This window comes from Tyto alba, unplaced genomic scaffold (genome assembly GCF_018691265.1).
Source record: "Tyto alba isolate M040663 unplaced genomic scaffold, T.alba_DEE_v4.0 Super-Scaffold_40, whole genome shotgun sequence".
NCBI lineage: Eukaryota > Metazoa > Chordata > Aves > Strigiformes > Tytonidae > Tyto > Tyto alba.
The window spans coordinates 17,919,354-17,945,291 of NW_024881316.1; the positions used below are offsets into that span (position 1 = coordinate 17,919,354).

At 44.2% G+C, this 25,938-nt stretch overlaps 1 protein-coding gene across 29 annotated transcripts in view; it reads right to left on the reverse strand.

The window, feature by feature from the left end:
* RIMS1 (regulating synaptic membrane exocytosis 1) overlaps positions 1–25,143 on the reverse strand; it is a 340,605-nt gene extending 315,462 nt beyond the window's left edge. For 15 of the 29 annotated variants that reach the window (XM_042803088.1, XM_042803086.1, XM_042803066.1 and 12 more), the window contains exon 1: positions 24,537–25,138. In XM_042803088.1, coding sequence (XP_042659022.1) covers positions 24,537–24,700 — 164 coding nt within the window. In that variant the 5' untranslated portion in view covers positions 24,701–25,138. Of the gene's footprint in view, positions 1–24,536 lie in introns of all 29 variants that reach the window. The other 14 variants (XM_042803080.1, XM_042803077.1, XM_042803084.1 and 11 more) reach the window with 4 other exon arrangements.
* Positions 25,144–25,938: the final 795 nt, after the last annotated feature.

Genomic DNA, 25,938 nt, shown 5'->3' on the forward strand with positions numbered 1-25,938 from the left:
GAGTAAGGATAGGGTGTCTCACGAACAGTCTTCTCAGTCTCTACTGGACTGTTTCTCAGAAGAGCTGGGACTACATGAACGAAAGCAAAAATTGTCAAGACCAGAGGTGTACTGAGGTCTTGGAGAATAGAGGACATGAAGTTGGAAGTGAAGTGAATGGGGAAGAATGAGAGAGCAGAGCGGACGTGGAATGGAAGATGAGGTTAGACAACAGATGGGAAGCAGGACTACAGCATGGCTTATATCCGTGCCAGAAACCACTAAGAATACAATGCTTCTAGCTCTAAAATCATATATATTTTATATATGATGTATTATATATACATACACATACACTCAGAAAAATGCTTTATAAGACATTTAAACAATAGATAGATAAAGTTTTCCTCATCCCTCTGTTCCCTCAGCCATATGTTACTACGATATACTACTGAAGCAAGCTTCCACCTCAAACGTTCACTTGAAACCAGCAGCACCAAGTTCCTTCCATGCTATGCCTTCTAGACTTAAAGAAACTGGACACTACTATGCATATTTTGTATGCCTGCCTAAAAGAAAATTTGGTGCCGTATTAGAAAGCAGGGGGAATTTCTAAACAAACACACTAAAATATAGAGCAAATTGTTAAGGACTTTCAGAACACTCTATCTAGCACTTCTTAAAATGATACATTTTTATATAAATCTTCAACTTAACATAGCCCACCTTAAGAAAAAAAAAAAAAAATCTGGACAGGGGCTATTAAAAGGCCCAAACTGTTCCCATTTCCGTAGCATTATTCATCCCCTCACTACTATATCAACCACTGTTATCTCTGCCTCTTACGCCTGTAAAAATGTATGCAAACAGTAATGGAACAAGTGACTAGGAGATTACAAAATCCAATTTTCCTGCTCCTAGTACAAATTTCCAATACACCAAAACACCCACCTATGCTATCTTACTCACTGCAGGAAACCCCATGTGTTAGCTGCTACAAAATGTATTTAAAAAGACAAACTTGCAACCTCTAAACACACTTGCACAAACATACACCACCACATAACATATACCATTCAAGACTAAGAGATCAATAATTACAATCATAAGGTTCTGTTCTATCATCACACGCTGTTTTAAAAGAAATAAATAAAATGAAATAAATTTCTAGTATTATCTAATGTTTTGGATATGATATTTCTACTGAAATCTCTGCACTTACTAAGCCATCAACACATCAAAATACATGGTTCATTTTAACTGCAGAATAAAACAAGAGGGGAAAGGAAAGTGTGAGCAGCATAAATCAACACTTGAGGCAATAATGGAGGACTAAAGGCAATGAGAACTCACTGAGTCCTGTAACAGTCCACTGCCAGAGTCACAAATTGGTATCTTTCTTACAGCAAAAATATTTTGCCTAGGAAATGCTTCTAATACTCTTTCATGCATTTTTCTATTCTTCTGGGCATTAATTTCCCTGGGCATTGTCAAATAACCCCTCCCAAAAGCTGACACAGTTTGAGAGCTCATTAAAGGAGCTCTGAGGAACTCAAGTTTTTAACCTTTAAAATGAGACAGTGACAAGCTGCCATTATTGTCAAAATACCATCAGTATGAAAAAAAAATATATGTACATTCTCAGCAGAGTGCAACTTAATGTAAATTTGTTAATCAGCATCATGCCTTCCCCATTCAGTATAAATAGGAAAATGAGAATCATTTGGTATGTGCAGAACACACACTTGGTATATTAAAATTATCACTGCATATGAGAAAAGCATTTTTGCAGGTACCACTTGTTAAACTACTGAAAGCATGTTACTCGCTAGGACCTGTGGCCTCTAAAAAACCCACTAATTTTCCAGTAGCACACTGTACTTCAGGGCACAGAAGACTGACACTGTTGCACTTGGAAAGAAAACTGTATTTTCCTAGAATCGTAGAATGGTTTGGGTTGGAAGGGACCTTAAAGATCACCTAGTTCCAACCCCCCTGCCCTGGGCAGGGACACCTTCCACCAGCCCAGGGTGCTCCCAGCCCTGTCCAACCTGGCCTTGAACCCTTCCAGGGAGGGGGCAGCCACAGCTGCTCTGGGCACCCTGTGCCAGGGTCTCACCACCCTCACAGTGAAGAATTTATTCCTTATATGTAATCTAAATCTAACCTCTTTAAATTTAAAACTGTTACCCCTTGTCCTATCACTACCCTCTCTGAGAAAGAGCCCCTCCCCATCTTTCCTGTAGGCCCCTTTTAAGTACTGGAAGGACACTATAAGGTCTGACCACACTCCCAACTCTCTCAGCGTGTCCTCATAGTGTTCCAGCCTCCTGTCCATCTTTGTGGCCTTCCTCTGGACCCACTCAAGCAGGTCTGTGCCCTTCTGATGTTGGGGGCTCCAGAGCTGAACACAGCACCGCAAGTGGGGTCTCACGAGAGCAGAGGGGGAGAATCCCCTCCCTCGACCTGCTGGCCACACTTCTCTTGATGCAGCCCAGGACACAGTTGGCTTTCTGGGCTGTGAGCACACACTGTTCACACAATTGCACACATTTTGGAGTTTGCATTTCATTAGACATTAAACCAAGGTTTATGCTGTCTAATTAAGGGCCAAATAAAGTCTAGAAAGCAATGAAACTTTTCATTCTAATATGTTTTGAAGTCTACATTAGCAAGAATATGATTTAAATACAGCTTTACATTAAGTAGCAAGGCCCACAGAAAAAGAATATTAAAAAAAATCAGAAGATCCCTTTGAAGAACTATTTTAGTTTTCCTTTATAAGCAGATAAAAAAGATTTTCATATTAAATGCCTCATGAAGAAGTGTGGCCTTGGTTTCAAGCTTGCAATGAACTAAAACAATAGAGAAAATTAACAGAACATGTAAATAGGATTTTTTAAATCTCTTTTGTTAAATTTGGAGCTACATCTATTCTTAGTGTTATCTGCAGATCCTATTCTGGCTAAAAAAAAATGAGATTAAAATCAACTCCTTTCTGCATATTGATTACATCTGTTTTATAAAAAAGTCTAATGAAAAGGGTCTGTAATAACTCTCTTCAACATTTTTTAATATTTTAAAAATTAAATTATATCCAAAAAAAAACCATAAAAACATGTGCTTAGAGAATTTTGGAAGAGAAAAAGGGAATAAAGGACTCCTATATCAGAAGAACCATACTATGTATTGCTGGCGTGAGCTGCTATGTGTTGGTAAACTCTATTTCAATATTATTTGCATATGTGCTTTAAGGTCCTTGATATATTTCCCCAGCTGCAAGGGTTCTTTACCTTTTTTTTTTCCCACTGATGTTAGCAGCCATTTATTAGAAAACATCCACCTTGACCAGCATGGAGAACAGCTTTTCTGATGTGGTTTTTCTAAAGGCTGAACCCCCAAAGGCAAAATTCATGATCATTCAACCAGTGCAAGAGGGATTTCCATTCAAAAAAATCAGCGGGTATTTCCACTTCTTAACAATTAGCCCTTGAGTGACATGATAAATATGACTTACAGGAAAATAAAATATCATGAAGTACAGTATTAAGATTGCATCATTATATAAGAAATAAAAACTTACCTTTAAATCAATACATAGTGCAAATGTGCTTTCTTTAAACAATGCAAAGATAGCCAAAGAGCAACACATGGGTTAACAGCTCTGATATTAGGTCATGTTTGCCTCCATCTTTCGTAATGATGTAAGACCGGGTAATGTTTGAACATTCTATTCACTCCTATCTTTTTATCTTTATCAGTGATCTGGAAGAGGGGATTGAGTGCAGACACCAAGTTGGGCAGGAGTGTTGATCTGCTTGAGGGTAGAAGGGCTCCTCAGGCTGGATCAATGGGCCGAGGCCAGTTGTACGAGGTTCCACAAGGCTCAGTGCTGGGTCCTGCACTTGGGTCACAACAGCCCCATGCAACGCTACAGGCTTGGGGAAGAGTGGCTGGAAAGATGCCTGGCGGAAAAGGACCTGGGGGAGTTGGTCAACAGCCAGCTAAATATGAGCCAGCAGTGTGCCCAGGTGGCCAATGGCATCCTAGCTTGCACCAGAAATAGTGTGGCCAGCAGGACTAGGGCACTGGTGAGGCTACACCTCAAGTACTGTGTTCAGGTTTGGGCCCCACACTACAACAAAGATATTGAGGTGCTTGAGCACATCCGAAGGACAATGGAGATGGTGAAGGGTCTAGAGCACAAGTCCTATGAGGAGTGGCTGAGAGAACGGGGCTTGTTTACACTGAAGAAAAGGAGGCTCAGGGGAGATCTTACCGCTCTCTACAACTACCTGAAAGGAAGTTGTGGCAAGGCAAATGTCAGTCTCTTCTCCCAAGTAACAAGCGAAAGGACAAGAAGAAACGGCCTCAAGTTGCCACAGAGGAGGTTTAGACTGGATATTAGGAAAAATTTCTTCACTGAAAGGGTCGTCAAGCATTGGAACAGGCTTCCCAGGGAAGTGGTAGAGTCACCATCCCTGAGGTATTTAAAAGACATGTAGACATGGTGCTTAGGGACACGGTTTACTGATGGACTTGGCAGCATTAGGTTAATGGCTGGACTCGATAATCTTAAAGGTCTTTTCCAACCTAAATGATTCTATGATCTTCTTGTGGAGTGCCTTTTTATGCAAATAAGAGTTTTGTTAAACATGTTCCTTGTTTATGCAGTGAACAATATTCCCTGTCATCAAACACCAAAGCATGATATTTCAACACACAAAGAAATGCTGGTTGTTAAGTGTTTCAAATCTGTACACGGTCACAAATAACTTCACAACGTGCAGGAAGCACGCACGTCAAATCCACACAACAGGATCTGTGCCTCTTTAATAAAACAGCCTTTGGGTACATCGCTGAGCTGCACGGCCAACTTTGGACAGAAAAAACAAGTGAAGAGATTCAAGGTATTCTCAGCAATACATTTAGGTAAATGACAAAGTTGTGCCTATGTAGAAGATGCATTATCTAACCAAGTTAACTACATGAAATGTCCGAATTTAAAAGCAGCAAACATGAACCTTTCTCATGAACACAAAGTGTTCAACTTACTGTTAAACTTCCATTGTAAAAGAGTAATCCCTTGTACTGTGTATCCTACACAACAGATTTATACCTTCCTTTGCCAAAATGATTTGTATTCCTATCTGATTCTTCAGAAATTATTCCCTTGAACAAAGAATCAGGCTTTGCTATCCAGGAGGCAGCAGTCCTTACAGAAGAACTCCAAACACAGTTCCAATTTTGGTACAAAGAGTGAAGCCAGACCCAGCTGCAGACATCAACAAAGCTGGTTATTTGGATTTATTATTATTATTGCTTTGCCTTGCAGCACTCTGCCCTGAGACCATGGGTTCTCAGGAGTAAAGCCTGGAGACTATCCGAACACATAGGAAAGGAGTGTCACTGAGACAAGAAATGATCTGAATAAAGAAGATGGACAACTGAAGGGAAGATAAAAGCATTATCTCAATTTAACAAATGCAGACTTGAGGTACAGGAAAACTCCAACTTCTCCAGAGTAGCAGCACACAAATGTTAATTGTATTTCAAGTTCCTGTCCAATAACTTAACATCCAGGCTGATTCTTTCTTAAAGTGAAATCAAGAAGTATGAATCTCAGAGTAGCACTAGAAGAACAATGACAAATTTTCTGGATTACAATGACTGATAATTGCTCCTGACATTTGTTACAGGCTGCCAGAAGTCTTCCAGCTACAGTTATACTCAGCATCGTGGAAGCACAGTGCGCCTTTGAAAAAAATCAGATACTCTTGATTGTAATTTCTGACGAACAAGCAGCTGAATTAGTAAACTTCCATCACAGTTAGCATTTCTGGCAAATCCCTACCTTCAAAGTTCAACCAAAAGTACCAAAGACATGGGAAATGAATCATTACATTTTCTGAAAGTGACCCTTCCAGAACTGGTGGATCCCAGCACACACTCTGGGATGTCAGTCATGGTTGGGCAACTCAACATCAAGGGCTAGTACTTTCCAGGTATTTCACATTAATTTAAAAGAAAGGGGAAAAATTATGTTTTCAGAAGAGCAGTATCATTAATCACCCTGCTGTTGCGATGGATGGCCACTAAGGTAAGTATCGATCACAACATCACTCCCATATCCTGACTTCTTGAAACTCCCAATTTCAAAATTAGCAGACGCACATGGGCACAGAAGCAAGACAGCACTGATACACCAAGTAGCTGATGTCAAAAATCTGTTTCATCAGAGTGCTTATTCTGTAATTTGGGGAAGAAATACAAAACTGCCAGACCCAAACTACAACATATCTCAGATGTGAAATGCCCATCTCTTTCCTTAGTACAGTCCCTAGGATATCCTAGCTTCCTCAACTTTCTTCCTCAGCAGATCTACTTACCTGTGTGTCTCTGTCTCTCCCTCACCTCCTCTTTTTTATTTTTTTTCCTCTTGCTAATGAATAACACACATCCAAGAGTGAGGTTGGGGGGGGGGGGGGGAGGGGGGCTGCTGCCTCTTTGTGTGCACACCTGTGGTCACCAACAGTCTGTGAACAATAACATTTGCCTGTGTAGCTGTGCAGACATTATTACATGTATTGCAGTTTGAGATTTCACTGTGCGTCCCTTATCAAGCACACTGGGGCAGACACCTCTGCCATATTAAAGTCTGCATCTTTCTATCCTTAGGGCCATCCAAAACAGGCAAAACTTAAGTTTAGTGCAAGACTGCCCGCTGCAGTCACCCCTCCCAAGCGTAGCACTGATACACTTCTTTGCCTCTTTCATATCCATCTTCTGGCTGCCACAATACAGGACACTACTGCTTATCTGTTTTTCTCATCACAGTTTGGAAAACTTGTTACTTTCTCCAACATCTAGAAAAGAAAGAGTTAGACTAGCCCAGGAGAGTCAAGGTTTAGTTATGTGTTAACCACAGTATTACTGTGTGATAATCTTTAATTGTGAAAATAAGACTCATACTGTAGCCAAATGGGGTCTTTTACATTTAGAAAAAAGGGCAATGAAGAGCTGGAAATGCTTCTCTTCCCCTTTCCAGCTGTTTCAGAGGATGTAGGATCAGATGGTGCAGGACCAAGGCAGAGACTTCTATGCCACTTCTAAATGATTTGGATGCTCTTTTTTCTCTCCCCACCCTTTCCATTGCGCCACTGGGGAAAATGCAGAGAGGAACAGTCAGATGTTCCAGGTGGTGGGATCAGTGCTAGAAGCAGCCGAGCAGGCCCCTGGTACCAAAGAGCGCAGGGAGTAAAATAATAAGACTGCCTGTCATCATGTTTGTTCATCCTAAATGACACTATGCAGCCTATAAGATTATGAACCTATTTGTCTTATCTTAATTACTGAAGCAGTTTTCTAATACTGTCTCCCATACTACTATATATAATATGCATATGCACAGCCACACACACACATACCAGGAAGATCTCCACACAGTGCCTGGGGACCAATGAGTTAACCCTACCCACCAACATGCGGTACTGGGTAAAAACTACACAGAAGTACCAGGGAGATTTCCCAGTTAAGAGCAGCTGCTGATTCAGCAGAACAGGGACCTTTACACATTCAGAGCACTTTCGATGGTTTTGATTAAGGTCTCTGCTGTACAGTGATGCCTTTGCCCCAGCTGTTCTCCTTTCTTCTCACCTGCTCAGTCTTCTAGCTGTACTTGCAACCTCACCTCAAACTTCAACATCCTTTACTCCTTTCTCTTTCCATTCATCTGACTTCTTTTAGCTCCATTCTTCACTCACCCAAAAAACAGAGATGCCACCTTTAATTAAAAATAAAACCACACAAACTCACACCATTCCCTCAGGCACCAAGCCTGCACAGATTAATGTGTACATGCACACAACCTCCAATATGTCAGGCTGGAGATGACAAGGCTGGACAGAGGCAGGGGATGTGGCACCCTGCCTGTAAACATTGAGACTAACACAACATTTAGTGCTCCCTTACAGCTGATCTACTTGTGCTCTTCATACCTCATCTTCCCTTTGTCTGCATACTCTATTTGGAAGGTAAATGACTGGTGTGGGGCCTTTCCACAACCCACTATCATACAGTTTCTGTGACAGCAGGGGCCCTTTCCTAACCAGAGGAAGCACCCTTCTTATAAGGAATAAGATTAAGCCAAATTCCAAATAATCAAAACAACAAAGGCCCCAAAATTCTGAGACTGAATTAACACAGCAAGATGTTTAGAAAAAGAATCGCGTGCATTACTACTATCACGTTTAGGAACTCTAAGATGTGGCTGGGCTGGGTTTCCAAGTCCTCTGCTACAAACAAGGAGACCTAACCTCTCTTGTTAAACCAGACCAAACCTCTTACGTGGATCTACCTTTCAATTAGAAAAGGTAGTCAGAGTAGTTAGGTAATACTATAAAATGCTGCTTTTCTGGGAACAAAATGCTGATTTTCTGGGAACACTGAATTCAGATGCACCGAGATGTCCAGTTCCTTCTTCAGTCAAGCTACCCTGTGTTTTCCGGATGCTCTCGCTGCACCATCCGAGCCCGCCGAGATCCAGGAAAGCAGCTCTGCCAAGCCCCAAGCGTCTGAACTTCATGACTCAGACCCCTCTCTTCACAGTCACGAGGCTGGCTCACACTCTGAGCATTTCTGAACCTTTGTATTTTCTACTTGCCTTCTAATTTATTTATTTTCACACTGAAAATAAATGTTCACCTCCTCCTGATTTGTATGCTTAACCATCTCCAGTTCAAACCCAAAGTGAAACAGACACATAAATACGCAAGTCCTGGGTCTGCTACCAAAGGATCTATCACTTTTCATTACCCAATTCTCAGTGTGCAGAAGTGCTATTTTACGCTTGTTCTGTACTAGATGAAGAGGCAGCTGCATCACTCACAGCCTACTTCCAGGCTCCCATCCCAGCTAATTCCAGCCTTCCCCTCACATGTCTCTCTTGTCATATATTCCTCCTCTGTCTGATCCCCACAGACTAGCCTATATGCCCTGTATGTCCAACTTTTTGTGCCTTAAGGGCCATGTAGTTACTTATTTTTTCCCACTCACTTGCTGTGCACTTTCCCCCTTCCTGCTGCTGTCCCTCACAAGGCCACAGCATGCACTCTGATCTCCTCTCCTCGTTTTTCCTCTCCCACTGCAACTAAGCAACCATAGTTTTTCTAGTGAATAGCCTTGCCAGCACAATTCAAAACGCCGACTATTTTGCAGTCTTTTCTCATTAAGCTGGCGGTTACCTTGTGAGGGCACTTAAAACACCTGGGCTAGCACAAGACTCAGGATTAACACAATAAAAATAAAATAATAAAAAATAAAATAAAATAATTGAAAATAAATAAAATAAAATAAAATAAAATAAAATAAAATAAAATAAAATAAAATAAAATAAAATAATAAAGATTTTATCAAACAAAGTATCTCTGTTTCACTGATGGCAGTTTAATGATAAATCACATTCAAAAGGTACTGCTTCTCATGTGGAGGGAAACATGCTTTTCCCTCAATAGCCATAATATTATTTGAGAAATGAGACAACCCTGAAGGAAAGATAGCAATCTCAAAAATCCTGCAGGAGGGATCTGGAGAAAGTGGCAGGCTGTCGCACGGGTCTGAAAACACAATCAGACTCGTCAACTGAGCTGAAGCTTTTGCCATTGCTGCCTGTGTCCAGCAGTGAAACCCAGGCAGCCCGGGTCCCGCTTCCAGCCGTGGAAATACCCACCCACGATGTGCCCGAGGGAGCTCCGTGCCGCTCGGCTACAGAAACCACCGCCCGCTCCCCGCTGCAATACACACTGCTGCAAAACCTGGTGTAAAATAGCAACCACCTTCCCACCCTTTCCTCCCCCCTGAAGACAAGGAGGGGTACCAATGGACACCCCAAGCAGTAGCAGACACCTGTGCTTGGGCAACACAAACCCCGCTCGCTCCTGGGAGGCACAAGCCTGGCTTCTGTGCTGTCACCACACCTCCAAGGGACAGCACAGGCGTCCTCTCAGCTGCAGCCGGGCAGGGCTTCGTACCTCTGAACACCGGCCGTAGCGCGTCCTCTTCGCAACATGTCATGAACGGAGCGTGACGTTTGCACTGAGCAACACCGCCGTTCCCTGACTGCTTTGCAGAAAGCTCGCTTTAAGCATAAATGCAATTTAACACATATGGAACGGCTCTTTAACTCAACTTGATTTCTCTGGGATTTTATCAATAGCATGAATATAATGCCTGGAATGAGGAAAAAGAAAAAACTGCATGTGCTCCTAAAATATTACAGAATGAACTCTGGTGTACATCTTCTATATAACAGGTAAAATATATACGTAATATACATCAGTGTAACCACAATGATTTAAATGTCTGGAAGGTAAGTAAAGTTGAAAGCCTTAATGAAAAATGTATTATGAGATAAAGACACATACACCATAAACTGGTTTAGAATTCAACTGGGGCACTGTATTACCAGGCAGCATAATTTGAACTGTCTTCTAGTGAACAGACAGTAGTAGTATTTTTCAGGTTTACAAAATGTAACAAAAAAGTATTTTGGGAACTAATAAAAAATAGGAGGCTGACAGCCTGGGGTACAGGCCTATGAAGGACAAACATCTTGATATCAAATACAAAGGGCACAGCTTCATTATATAAAAAACTGCGGACTGCCAGATTCAGACAAACTGTGGTAACAGAAAAAGAAGCTTTCCTGTACTCCCAGTGGCCTCAGCTTCAGCCTGGAGGAAAAACTACTTTTCTTTTTCCTTCAGAGAAAACACTTTTAATTTTCTTGTTCATTCAGTTCTTGGCCTCTGACAAGGGAGTCAAAAGGGTGGCAGTTGCCGAAGTCACTTATTGATTTTCTTCGTTTATTTATGAATGCCAGACATGCAAGGGCCTGTCGTCAAAATTTAACACCTGGTATTTTACACCATTAAGTAAATGGCCAGGAAGATTAGTTCCTTTCCACCTCTGCAACTTTCACATAACAAGTGAGTTGCCCTCACAGAAAGTTCATCAAACTTCGGCTTTCATTGAAAGCTCTCAGATTTAGGGCCCCTCCACCAAAGCTGTGCATGAAGTTCCCTGTCTTCTCTACTTGAAGAAGGCTTCCTTCTGTGGTCTCAGCTGACCTCCATTCTTCCACCAGAACAGGGGAAGGAAAGCTCTGCTTCAAGTTGAAATACATGCAACAGGAAACAGAGGGAAAAGTAAAAAGATACAGTATGAGATCAACAGGACAGTCTTCAAGGGTAATCCCATGTACAGTATGTTGCAGTAATCCAACAGAAGGTGACAGAAACAATAAATCACTCTGACAAGGTCTTGATTTCAGAGAAATATAGCAAACACTTAAATGCAGACATAAAAAAAAAAAAAAAAAGCATACTTAACCATAAATTCTGCAAGGAGAGAGCTGAAAGCATTGCCAAACTGCAAACCCTGTAATAAAAAAAAAAAAAAAAGACAAACCCCCTCCATAATGGGAAGCACCACTGTTGCTGCTGTTCTCCTCAAGATTTTTCCCTCATATTAACTTCATTAATTTTACTTTACCTCAAGGAAACCTCAACTTTTTTTTCACTTTTGATTCCATACAGGATAAATACCAGAAAAGAAAGAATCAGATCCCCTTGGTTGGATGGAAGAGAGAGCACTGTCTCATCCACCACCATGTAACTAGAACTCCCCAGCTCCATTTCCACATGGATCATTTAAAACCCTTTCAGACAGGGACAAGCTTAGAACTTGAAACACCCCCACCAGAAAAATACATTACCGGTGAACAAATCTGTAAATTCATTGCTGATTCCCTGAACGGGTCAGTCCAGTCCAAACAGTTCCTGCTGAAAGTTGTTTTACACTGAGTGCTATAATTGTTGAAAGAGACTTTTTTAAGGAAGGACATTTTGCTTTAAGCTAATGTAGTTTTACCAAAAAAAATGCAAAATAAATTATGAAGAGATTTTGCTTATAAATGTGAGAGCTTTTAAATTTAAAAACTACAATCAATATCAAATCAGCTAAAAACACAAAACACAAGAATCATGTTAGTGAGGTTCTATATTCTTAGAATAGATTTCTCATTAAAAAATCAATATCTAATTTTGCTCTGAAATATAAGAAAAATGTACCGTGCATTTAATCTCAAAGGAATTTACACACTTTTTACATATACGCTACCAGAATCAATTCATATAACTGCAGTCTCCACCTCTTAGTGAATACAGTTCCTTTCCATATATATATTGAAAAACAGCTTTTTGTAGAAAACAAAGGAAAACAAAATATGCAGTGAAGACTCCAGGAAATTAGGGGTATACAGAACACGAAGTAATTTAAAAAAATACAGATACACTTTTGAACAGTGATAAATGTTTGGGGTTTTTGTTTTTTGGTGGGTTTTTTTTTTTTTGTTTTTTTTTTTTCAGAAAGGTAGGTAGCCATGCCTTGGTTTCACTTCTCTGAGGTTTACTTTCTGTGTAAAGCTTAGGGAGTAATTGAACAGCTACTGAATGCATTTGAGAAAAATGTGCTTCTGTCTGCAAAATGTAACACTTACAGGGACGTATCCCATCTAAACAGACTCAACAACACTGCGGTCTTACTCCAGTTAACAGATGTGCTTCCAGTGACACTTGTTACAAGGCAGAGATTCACCAGAATTAATCAAACTCAGCAGAGGCACAGGACTACAGCAATATAATGTTTTGCTGGTCTATGGCAGCAACTTGGTCAACTATGTCACCTGCCCATGATATGACTGCAGGTAAAATTGTTCCAAATTTTCAGCCCCTAATCAAATTTCATCAATGCCCTCCACATATTTTAAGCAGCATTAAGCAGCATAATGTTGCAATTAAAGCCCATAAAACAACTTGTACATATTTCTGTACAGCCTGGTTCCATATTCTTGGGCAGATGCACGTATATACATACCAAATCTCTTCTAATTCTCATCCATAAAGTGCAAACCCATTACCCTGACACTTTGCAGGTGGCATCCAGGGCCAAAATCAATAGAGTTAAACTAGGATGATCCAGAGTTCTCATAAATTCTTTCCTTTCTTCTCAACTGCTTAGCCTCACGAACCATGCACTCCATCAACCAGCTGCCTTCCTGTTCTACATCTATAGCTAAAAACACATATCCAGCAGAACATCGAACTGTATAGCTGAAGTTTGTCATGCAATGTCAAAATTTTTGCAATAAACAACAGTACCAAGGAGACTTATCACCTAAAGTAACTAAAATACTCAAAGATTGTTCATGTCCCTTTACGGCTCAAGCCTTCACATTATGTTTTCATCTACATCTATGCAATTTCATATAATCTAGTCTCCTGATGTCAAATGTCAAAATGATTCTGAAGTTAATACTGCAAATATGCAAAAGTGCAATGACTTTATTTTGAAAATAATTTCATATGAAAGGCTAATTAAAAACCTAGAGAATAATGAATATAAATTAAAAATTACTCAGAGTGCTTTCTTACTACATGCAAGTGCTAAAGAAATTGTGTAAAAAAAAAATGTTAGAAAGCTCAGGCAGCTATGTCTGGTTTTGCATAGATCTTGACACTTTTTCCAAGACCACTGGAATCATCAAAAGAAAACAGTTATACCAACAAATCATGGCTCAAAATAACAACTAAATATATTCAATCATCCAGTTCCAAAATGGCCTTTTGTTACATAAACTGCTTCATTGTCATTTCTCTCAAAAATATTACTAATCATTTGATCTGTAGAACACTTCCACATGATTAATACATACTGATGCAAATAGCCCATAGTTAAAGCTTTGGAATGTTTGTATACTATTGGACTGTAGGTTTGCTAAATATCTGGAAAGATAATGATGTATCAATGTAAGTATTACAAAATCCTAGTTTATTGATACAATTTTGAAGCCTTCACAGTATCTTCAAAGACCTTAGAATTAATACATGTTTTACAAAAATGTTGACAAAATCTTCATGAACAGTGGCTATGAAATTTGTTATGCTTGCTAGGCTCACAGGCCAAACTAGGCTTGTAAAAAAATGTATTATCTTTTATTAGACCTGCCAGTATAAGATGTAGACAGACTTTTGAGTATATAATTTCTTTGATCAATTCCGAGTACGCAGTATTGCTAACCAAGAGAAACACTTGAGAAGACACTTCACACTTTGGTCATTCAAGCATGTGAAGTCTTCCATTAGCAATTTTCAGAACAAACAGAGCGCTCTGTTTCTTGCTAGAAGAGTAGCAGATTTTTTTCTCTGCAGTACAATAGTACTTACACTAAAATAGCATGGCTGGACTGTGTTCCATTCACAAGCAATGTCCTAATAAATTTCACATAATGAAGTTTATAAAAGTAACTCTCAATTAAAGACCTTAAAGTAAATAACTGTATTTTGATGCAAGGCATTTAAACCACCATTCTAACTACAATTTGGTGCTTACCTAAAGCCCAAAATGCTGAGAAAATTATTCTTTGGTTACACCCCAGATCCTCAAAATTTGAAACAGTTAATTTTCTAGATCCACCACTGACATCACTAAAAAGGGTAGCTCTGTGTGCTAGGTTCATCCCTGATCGAAAAGCAACTCTCAGGCCACACACTGATCTTCAGTGATCCCAAGAGCACTTAATATAGGAAAGACAGACCAAAAAATTAGGAGATTTCAAACACTACCCATTTTTATTACAGACATCTGAAAAAAAAAAAAATACAAAACTCCCCTATATTCACTAGTAGGAACAATGTGTATCATAAGCAAAGTGCATAAAGTTCTGACACTGAAAATAAGACACACCTGACATGAACAAACTCAGAAATGAGTGCCAAAATAGATGTTCTAATTCAATCTAGAACTGTCTGGAAACAGCTATTCATCGTGCTGTGTCTCTTCATGCCTCTGAAGTGGCAAGTGTATGAATGGTTTTGTGTGTGTCATTATCCTGAAAATTGCAACTAGCTTTTCTTGCCTCTGTAAGAGTGCCAGAAAATATATTTGGAACATGGCTTTCTTGTTTAAAACTTTCTCTGGACATAAGTATCTGATATGCAATCAAGTTTTGAGGAAGATTACTTCAGTTATAAGTACAAAGAATTACAATGCTTTCCTATCATGTTGTGAAAACTGTCTTACCTAAGAAACTATTAAAGCAAAATGATAGTGTTATTCTTTTCTGCTGTTTATTGTGAAAACCAAAAATAACTCTGACTAACATATACTGCCTAGATTCCAAAACTAGACAACAGCATAAACATTGCATAATATTTTACCATATCTTTGAAGTATAAAAGAAGGGATAAAACAATTGCAATTCTTGACAGATACCGAGATCTGATAAACTATCTGCATCCTTACATATCCAATATACAGATCTGATTGGGATAAATCACACAGACCTGATCAGGTGTAAATCATTCCAGTAACCGTAAATTTTATGCAAGTATTTCCAAAAAGCAGAATGAAACCACTCTGTGTTTGTACTTGATTACACAAGATTTTCTCGTATGTTTTATCACCACTGGGAATTAGAGTCAAACTGTAGGCACTCAAGCTTTTTTCCCCAAAACATAATTGCATGCCAGCATCTATTAATTAAAACTGGTAGGCTCAGGGGAAAAGACAAATGCAGTGGGCACCAGTGGTTAGAGTGAAGGAGCAGGTAAAATTGGCTAGAAGTTATAACTGGCTCTAACTATGGGCAACCAAAAATAAATCTCAGTTTTGTCATTTTCCACCTTCAATAACGCCTGCATCTCAACAAGCCTGAATACAAGGGCAGCAGTATTTTTAAATAGCCTTTTCTTAAAGTATTAAGTTCAAGAATTAAAATGCTTAGTAACCACCAGATGAACGAAGCACGCTACAATCTTTGTTAGTTGCTTTCCTGTATCCAAGGATGCAAAAAATTCTTCACATGAATCTTCACAAATAAAAGGGCATTGACAGGACTGAGAATTTCAAAACTCTCTTAATGTTGATCTCCTTCTGCTATTTTCCAGAAAAACAACCAATGGGAGAGTAACCCCCCCTCTAGCGAAGAGGTCTCTTCTGCATAAGTCCTTTTAAGATCTGGGTTTACAACTCTGCCCAGAGACCATGTTCGTTCACCCAGCCTTTGTCTTCACCCTTCTGCAGGGCACAGATAATGCCCATGAATTTGTAGATTCACAGACTTCTCAGTCAGAAAGTATTAGTGTAACATCAGACAAAGCTTGGCATGAAACTTTGGAGGCTTCTAGTATCAAGTGGAGAATCATGTGGGAAGGTGCATGAACAGAAGCAGTGCTCTATGCATTTCAATAAAACTACCAAAACTGGGGTGAGAAAAGAGCTCTGGACAAAACCTTGCACTTCAGACCTACTGAAATTTCAACACATGCCAATCTGAAGCCCATGTCTAGAACATGGTAGTGATGTTTATTACTGCCTGCTATCCCCTATCACTTCCTGCTTTCTATGGCTTTTGAGGAAATTCCTATGAATCTGCTTTTGTCTGCTGACAGTCTCTTGCTCCTGCTTTGGCAGTTAAATGGCCCCCCAGTAGAACAGTCAATGACAGTCTCATAATTGCTTTACCACATGACTGTGAGCAGTTGTGAAAACATTTTGACTGTATACAGTCAAAATGTAGTCTCCTTGGACTATTCAGTCCACCTTCCTGCTTAAAAATCACTATCAATTCTCTGAAAGTCATGAAAACCCTCCTTGAAATTCTGAGGTCACCACAGTTGTCTCCTTTGATCAGGACACCTTTTGGGCCACACCTGACCTCAGAGTGGTGAAAACCTGAAGCGTCAAATGCTGTTAAATTAATTCTGATTGGCCAAAAGGCAACAATAGTTACCACACTGTTCAATTCTCTCTCTCCCTCTCTGAGTGAGGGCCTTTGACAGTAAAGAGAAAGGGGCTGGAAGCAGTGATCATAAGCAATCCTCCCCCTGAATGATTCAGACTGACTTGAGAACACATTAGATACAGGTCACCCTCTTCAGCTTTAAAATATTCAGCGACGGGACATGCCAAGTCCTGCACGAGGAGAGAAACACTCCCATGCACTAATACATGCTGAGGGCCAACCAGCTGGAAAGAAGCAGGTAAGGATTCTTGGTCAACACCAAGTTAAGCATGAGCCAGAAATGTGCCCTTGCAGCAAAGAAGGCCAACACCATCCTGGGATGCATTGGAAAAGCACTGCCAGCAGATCGAGAGGTGATCTTCCCTCTCTGCCTTGGCACTAGTGAAGCCACATCTGGATGCTAAGTCTAGTTCTGTGCTCCTCAGTACAAGAAAGACATGGACGTACTGCATCAAGCAAAGAACCACAAAGATGGTTAAGGGACTGGAGCACATCACACGAGGAAAGGCTGAAAGAGTGGGGACTGCTCAGCCTGGAGAAGAAAAGGCTCAGAGGGATTTTAACAGCATTTATTGATGCCCAGTGGGGACGAGTGAAGAAGAGCGAGCCAAACTCTTCTCAGAGGTGCCCAGTGCCAGGACCAGAAGCAATGGACACAAACTGAAACATGTGAAGCGACATCTGAGCATCAGGAAACAGTTTTTACTATGAGGGTGACAGGACACTGCCACAGCTTGTTCAGGGAGGTTGTGGAGTCTCTGTCCTTGGAGATATTCAAAAGCCATCTATCTGCACAGAGTCCTGGGCTTACCGGCTGTAGGCAGCCCTGCTCTGAGTCGGGGGTTAGACTACAAAACCTCCCAACTCCTGCAGTCCTGCAGGAGTAAAACTGTTCCACCATGGATATGTACACTCAAGTGTTCTGATCAGAGTTGGAAGTGCCAGGAAGAGGCGCAAAGCAATATTTGAACAGTCTGTCTGGGTGACTCTAGGGACTTAAACCACCCATGCACACAGTAAGCAACCTGCACTCTGCTCCCTGCTCCACCACAGAGCCTGGAACATGGTGGTTCCAAACCCCTCTAAGTACAAAGGAAGAAAGAAAGGCTTCCAAACAGCTGAGGTGCAAGCGTCCTCCATTCCTCCTGCTCCACAGCACAGAAAGTGAGATTCATGGGACCACAGAAAGAATGAGAGAGTCTTGGTATTGTTTATCTATTTTATCCTTTAATTCCTTGGTGCCAAATGCACAACCAGTTCCCAGAACTCTCGATTCCTCCTTTGTCTTCCCAGTGGAATTAAAGATAGGCTTTAGATCCTTTATCGTAAAGATAGGATAAAGACAGACTTCCTCACAATGGCCCCTTGACTCTTGCTTTTACTTCTGCAAAGTGGCGCAGTTTCAGCTGAAGAGATGAAGAATGATCCTACCTCCCTTCCCTATTGTTTATGGAAGGGCAATTACTGTCATGGGATTTACAGCATTCAGGCTAAGGTGGTCTTGGAACGCTACTTCCTTATTTTGTTCATTAGTGCTATACAAAATAAAGGTGGCAGCACCTGCCACCATGTTTTGAGCAGTATCCAATGTTTACTGACAATGTTAGGTGTGGTCCAAGTGTTAGAAATGGAGAAGGAAACAAAATGCCTCTAAGAAACTGGTTAAGAGCACATGCCTCCTGGCTAATCTGTTAATCTTCAATTACTCAGCAGCTATCAGCTAAGGCTGGAAGCTTCCCTGTATACACAGGAAATTACATAGGGGTTATCTCACCAACTGCAAGTGACTTCAGGATATGGCAGCCCTGAAAAGCAAGCAGCTCCAATATCCCTGATGATTCTAGAGACCCGAATTCTATTAAAATCAAGTTTGTGTACCACACTAGATGGTCAAAATAGGGTGTTAGGATCAACTTCTCCCTAATTATTAACAGCTACTCCCTTGGCAAACCTGGAAATAACTCTCTTACGAGATCTGGGAAGGTTTCAAGTACCTGCTAGCCTCTCTACTGAAGCTACTCTATTAGAGTCACAAAACTACGAAGAACTCCCTGTGTCTCTGAGTTAAGTTTTCTACTGTTGCCACTACTACCCTGGCAAACAATCCCTTTCACAGTCTTGTTAAACCCCATCAGAAGAGTAGCAAGAGCTTTTGTCTGCACTTAAATTTACTCCAGAAAATGATTGTCATGGTAACTAGGAACCTTCTTGTAGCTTCTGGCCAAAATTTGACTAAGACTGATTTATAGCTGTTCCCCCAGGGGTGGAGAAAAGCACTCTGGCTGTCCCAGTGTATGGTCCTGTTGGACTGCCAGAGTCTGCAGGAGAACAGAACTGGAACTCAACTGGCTGTGTTCACTGTTGCCACGGTTTGCATTTAGTATCCAACTAACTCAACAAGATAAGGCACACAATTGCACATCAACTTCAGCTTAAGTACATACATAGAAATACATGTAGTTCTGTGATTTGTCTATGATTGAAATTTTCTGTATATTAACTGGGGTTGTTTCAGTTCAAGACACCTTATACCCACAAGCAATACAGTTGTCTCAGGCTGTTTAGTGTTTGAATGTACACTTTAAACTTTTAAACTATTTCTCTTTTAAAATGTTTGTGGGCTTTTTTCCCCACTCTGTTTTTACAAATGATAGTTTGTTTCTCTCTTCAATCTCATTGAAAACTTTTCCTCTCACACTTTGTTAGTCACATCCAGAGTCACGTATAGAGCAACATCCAGACTTCAGGCTAGACACATCAACCACTCAACACAAACCTCTTCTCTTTCAGTTACAAGAGTATCTACCATGTAAAACAGGGGGGAAAAAAATGCCTGCAGTGTGAATTAGTCTGCAGAAGAGGCCACGGCACATTCTACCACTGTCCTATGCATTTATTCATATAGGAGTAGCAGAAGTTTGGATCTGTAAGGGCAAGCTTCAATTAAAAGAGTTGCTAGAGACTACAGTCTTCAGAGATCCCAACAAAATCTGGCACAGTCAGTGTGAAACAGGGAAACAAGAGTGGATGTGAGTTGAGTCTACCATGGTAAAGCCCCACTTACTCACAAGACTGCTCTTCATGCTGATGTTAAAGGTGTGGCAGGCAGGAAGGTGAAGCTCGCCCAGCCACAAAGGAACAAAAAGGCAAAGCTCGGAAACCCCAAAATGAGATCATTCAGCTGGGAAGGAGGAGGACCTGCTTCCTACTCCCAGAACTCTTCCTATTGGGCTTGACACTGAGTTAGGCTCCTGGGCCCATAAACTTTTAATTCTTCTTTGTATGGGGAGCCAAACTGTTTCCACTAAGTTATAACATAACGGCACTTGTCTAGGACACAGTTTCTTCAGGCTGATAAGTGCACTGGGCTTAGGTAACCACTTCCCAACCAGCAGGCTATTACACCTAGGGTAGCAGCAACAGAGCCTGTCCCCTGCATGTCCGGAAAGCGGCCGTCACTGCGACAGCAGCACTTGGAGTTCAGCACCGAGTAGCAATATGCATTATAGTGTCAGGTCTTTCAGAGGACTTAAGTACATGACTAAGTAGTTTGTGACTCCCAAACAGGCTTAAGTGTAAGAGAGACAGCAAGCAATTCAGCAGCCAAGGCACTCATATGCTTTGGAACACGCAGCTTCTCAGGTGCACCATTACAGAAAGATTTCATGGACTCCACTCAAAGTGCCTCAGTTTCTACTCAGCACCAGGTAAGCATCAAAGTGCTTAAGTGAATTTGAGTCTTCAGTGGCATACACCAAACTGGGACCACATTTCATGGCACGAAGGCATGGATGTGCTCTCAGGAGTACCTACTGACACTATCCCTGTTACAGCAGGAATGCAAACCCCATCTTTGCACGTAAAGGCAATTTCAAGGCAATCAGCTAAAGTGAAATTGTTCCTCATGCCAAGGTACACCAGTTCATTAAAAAGCAAAAGGAGGAACCTTCACAAAAGCCCTAACTCCTCAACACATTGCTCCAAGGTATTCAGCAGGTCATAGGACAGTAGAATGTTCCCCTTCCACAATCACCACCCGCAGCGGTTTCAAATCTGATATTGGAAGGATGAGGGGAAGACGAGGTCCCTGCCACTGACCAGGTATACTTAGAAAAAGAAAGTCACGCTGGCCAGTACAAGTTGCCCCATTAGCCCCGGACAGCCAAAGGAAACCCAGCGGGCCAACAAACTGACAGATAGGGCAAGTTCCTGGAAAGAGACGAGCAGGTGGTTTCAAACCGAAGCGTGCATTTCTGTCATTCTCCAGTGCAAGCAGCGAAAGCATCGTGTTGTCCGTAGTCCTGCTGCCTGTAACAGCGCCCTGCTCCCAGGCTGGCACGCTGCAGAAGGTGCTGATGTCAGCACGAACTGGCAGGGAAGGCTGACAAGGCTTTTAGCTCAGAGTCAGAAACAGGGCTCAGGAAGACAGAGAGGTACAGACCCGGAGGCGTGGGACACAGCCTCTTTACCAAGGACCCTAATCTCTGTCACTTCTCCTGAAATCTCTACAGTCTACTCACAGAAACACCTCAAATTCTGCTGGATCCACAATTTTATGATCATAATGTGAAGAATACAATAGTTTAACCAATAATTCTTCCTACAGTTTTCTGCCATGAGGAGGGCTGGAAAGGAAAATTACAAGCACCGTTTTAGAAACTTTTATTGCTAACTATCAGGACATCCAGAACAGGAGAGAAATGCTGCACCCTTTTTAGCCCTTATGATTCACGAAACAGCACGTTTCCAGCCGCTGCTCAGCCCAGGATTGAAGGCAGCCTAGTTTGCAACGCAGATCAGCTTCACTTCCAGGGGACATTACAGATTTGCATGTGGGTGTTACAGGCGGAAACGTTTCTCTGCCAGGTGGTTTTAAATGAAAACTCGTGGCAATTTTGCCAAGACATTTGGATAATCTGAAAAACTTTTACTGGCAATAACAGGAAGGGATGGTGACGATAAATGACTTTTATAATACAGCTGTGTCATCTAGATAGCACCACTGTATAGTTGTAACAAAGCTCTACAAAACTGTGTAAGCAAATTCTTGTCTCAAATTCCAATTTTGTAAGGGTTACTCTCTGGAAGGATGTGTCTAACTCTTGTCCCAAAAAGGAAGTGCTCAGCATACAGAACAGGCAAACAATTTCAGAAAATCTAGTGGCTGTCTTTAGGAGTCAAATCATATTCCATATGAAAACTATTTGCTGTGACCTAATTTTTGAAAACCAACAATATTGTTAAAGTGAATATACAGGGTTGTAAATTTCCCAGTGTATCTTCTATTAATTTCTGGGTCCTTATTTAAAGGAAAAACAAACAAACAAACAAACTATTTAAAATCACAATTTCTCAGACCAATGCAGAGCCTATACTGTTATTCTCATGATTTGAAAAAAAACGTTGTAAGGAAATAAACTTATAACTTCGAGTATGACAAACATTTGATGATAATATAAAGTAATTTCAAGTTGAATTCACAAAGCACTATTTTTGACCTCTTCTACAAAATCGTATTGAAAGTCTCTTTAATTTAGTAAAACTGCCAAAAATTCCCATAATCTCACAGAAAATGAAGTATTAGCTCGGAATTCAGAAATGCCAATACAAAAGAAGAGTAGAAGAAAAAAAATGAGAAAAATTTATCCCCTACCCCATATTAACATGAATAGGGCTGAGAAATTACCACCTCTACCAATAAAAGTTCATTCTTGCAGTGACTGTAAGATTTACAGTATTGTTCTACAACATCATCACAGAACCAGCAATCTTCACAGAATGAAAGCTAAATATTTATTGGGAAGTAGCTGCGCTGGAGGACAAGGAATGGGAGAAGGATAAATGTAGTTTAGAGCCTCTGAGCTACTCCTTTATTTAATTTTCTTCTGACAAATAGAAACTGAGGAGCGATCCTTCACTTACGTTTCCCCACGCTGACTAGTACAATGCATTTTCACGAAACATTTCTCCTTTCAACCGCCCCCACCTCCAAGACTAGCCACACCCCAAGCAAAATGAACAGCAACAGCAAACTGAACTCTTCGTCTTGGAGCGAGATCCGAGCGCCACGCTCCCGGGCAATACACAACGCCAGCAGCTGGGCCTCGGTACCCGCCGTTGCCATCACCTCTAGCAGCCCCTGGAAAAATTCAGAGCCGGGCACCGCCGGGAAGGGACGGAGGCAGCGATATACCGAAATGCTGTCCCAGCCTCAGCACGCACAGGGCCAGAGTCGGGAGCCTGCGGGGGGGTTTTGGTCTCTCCATCGGAGAGAGAAAGCCGCGGGGAAGAGCTGGCACCCGCATCGCTCAAGGGGGCATTTCTGATGCTGCCGAAAGAAATGCCCAGATCACGTCACACCTTCAGAGCATCCCTCCCAAGCGCAGGTGTATGCAACCAGAAGCCAGTGAGGTAAGGATCCAGCTCCCGTGGTAGGGAGGGTCTGGGTAACGTCAGAGGTTTGCACTGCTCCAGTCACCTCTCCTACCGTCCCCCCCCCCCAGCACGAACAGGCCTGACGGGGAGCCAGAAGAGGAGAAACCCTGATTCTCCTCCACAGGCCACAGCTTCAATCTGTTTATTCTCATCACTCGCAGCAGGCAATTTGGTAACGTTACGTTTGAAGCCTCTGTTGACGGGGGAGGCTAGAAAATGTGGTCACATGCGCCGTTTAGCAAGGATGGGGGGGCGGAGGTAGGATGAGAGAAAAGGTTCAAGAGAGGCTGTGGGGACCTGGCTTCCAAACATGGCACCTACCCACACCCCGCGCTCCCCCCGCATCCCCGCCCCGCGCTGCCGGCAGCGGGATAAACCCCGCTCCCCTCCCCGCCCCGTCCCGCCGCCACGCACGCACGCTTCCCCTCTGTCACGAGCGTGTGCCACTAATTGCCTTTCTTCCCTAATTACGCGCGCCCCGCTGTCGTGTCGTGTGTCCCCCCCCCCCCAACCCCCGAAGGAGCCGCTGCCCTCCCGGAGCAGACGGCGGCTGGGGCGGCGGCGCGGGTTTGGGGGGGGGGGGGGGGGGGGGGGGGGGGGACACGACACGACAGCGGGGCGCGCGTAATTAGGGAAGAAAGGCGCGGGTTTGGGGGGGGGGGGGGGGGGGGGGGGGGGGCGGTAGCGGAGCGGGGCGGGACCGGGGGGGGGTGGGGGCCAGTTTGGGGCAGCCGCCTGAGCCCCTCGGCGGGCGGCAGCGGAGGCCGAGCCAGGCGGGGGCAGCACGGCGGCCGCGGAGGCTCCCGCACGCAGGGAAACCCCACCCAGCGGCCCCTCCTGGCAGGGGCGGGGTTTTGGGGACCCCAAAGGAATCCCACCTCGCCCCTCACCCCTCACGGCGGGGGTTCCCGCCCGCCCCGCGCCGGCGGCTCCCCCCCCCCCCGCCCCCCCCCCCCCCCCCCCCCCCGGGGGCGGGGAGGGCCGCCGTCCCGTTCCGTCCCGGGGTTCCCCCCAACCTCGGCAGCTCTGCCTCGGGAGGAGCTGCTCGCGGAGGGGGGGGGGGGGGGGGGGGGGAACGGCCCGGGAGGAGGAAGTTATGGGGGTTCGGAGCGGGGCTCCGCGGCGCCAGCCCCGCCGAGGGGTCCCAGCGGGGCGGCCCCGGGCACCGACCGGCTCCCGCTGTGGCAGCGCCCGCTCCCGCCCGGCGGCGATCGGCGCATGAATGAGTGCCCGAATGAATGAATGACTGGCGTCTGCTTACTTGAGCATGGCCTCTTCTTTCTCCTCCTCTTCTTTCTGCCGGTCCATCACTGCCATGATAATGTTCCTCTCCTCCTCTGTCAGGTGGCTCAGGTCGGGCAGCTCCTGCATCGGGGGGGGCACCGTGGGCGGGCGAGGGCCGCGGGGCCCCACCGAAGAAGACATTTTCTTTCCTCCTCTCCCTTACACCTTCTACCTTTGCACGGCAGACCAAGCCGGCCTCTCCTCCGCCCCCCCCCTCACAGTGTAGTCCTCTGAGCAGCAGCAGCCGGCAGCTCTCTGGCAGCAGCGGAGGAGGAGGCGGGGACCCAGCCTTTCATGGTTGCTTGCATCCACCCCGGTCCGGCTGCTGCCGCCGCTGCTTTGCTGCTCCCTTTGTCTCCGCGGCTTCAGGGAGCTCGGGGGCTGCCGTGCCGCCGCCCGCTGCCCATCCTCCCGGCGGTGGGCGTGCGGGGCGGGGGTGCCGTGGCGCGGGGGGCTCCCGATCGCCGCTGGTGGGGGTGGGGGGGGGGGGGGGGCCGGGAAGGGCGGGTGCTGCCGCCGCCGCCGAAACGCTCCGGCGCTGCGAGCCTGGCGCTGGGAGGAGGGCGGGGGAGATCGGTGCCGGTGAGGCGGAGTCCGGGGCGCGCCGCCGTTGCCTCACGGGCGGCGGCGCCGCCGCCTGCCCCGGCCCCCGGCTCTGCCCCGGCCCCGCCGCCCTCCCCCCGGCTCGTCCCGCGCCGCGGGCCCCGGCACCGCCGCCGTCCTCCCGCGGGTTGCCGCGCCGCAGGTCGGGGCCGGGAGCTCGCCCCAGCCCCCCCGCCGGGGCTGCCGCCTCGCCCCGGGAAGGGGGCCGGCGGCTCGGAGCCGTGCCTGCTGCGGGCTGCCCGGGGGAAGCGCTGGGCTCCCGGGGCTTCGGGCGCGACCCGCGCTCGCCCCAGCCCCGGGGGCTCCAGCCGCGGCCCCCTCGCCTCCAGCCCAGCCCTGTCACCACTCGGCACTTCCTCCACACGCTTCTTATACCCGGTCAGTGGCACCCTCCCCCCCGCCACCCCCGTGCCACGGCCCCCACACACCTCCCGTGGGGGCAGCGAGTGCTCTTAACTCTCCTCGTCTGTCAGCCAGACCCATTTTTTCACTCCCGTGACCCTCCAAAACGGGCCGTGAAACATGCCACCGTGCCGACTGTTCAAGTGAGGGGGTAGTGCACAACGAAGCGAAAACATCGCTTCCAGACGGAGATAGCTTCCCTATCAATTTCTGATCTAGCAGCTCTGAGCAACTTGATTTTGGGGAGCTGGTAATGAACACAACAGCCCTTCTCTACAGGAGATCATCTGCATGTAATCCACCGGCCAGAAACATGCCTATGGCTCTGAAGGGTCTCTTGCTCAAACACATGCCTGACAGTAAATGAAACCATT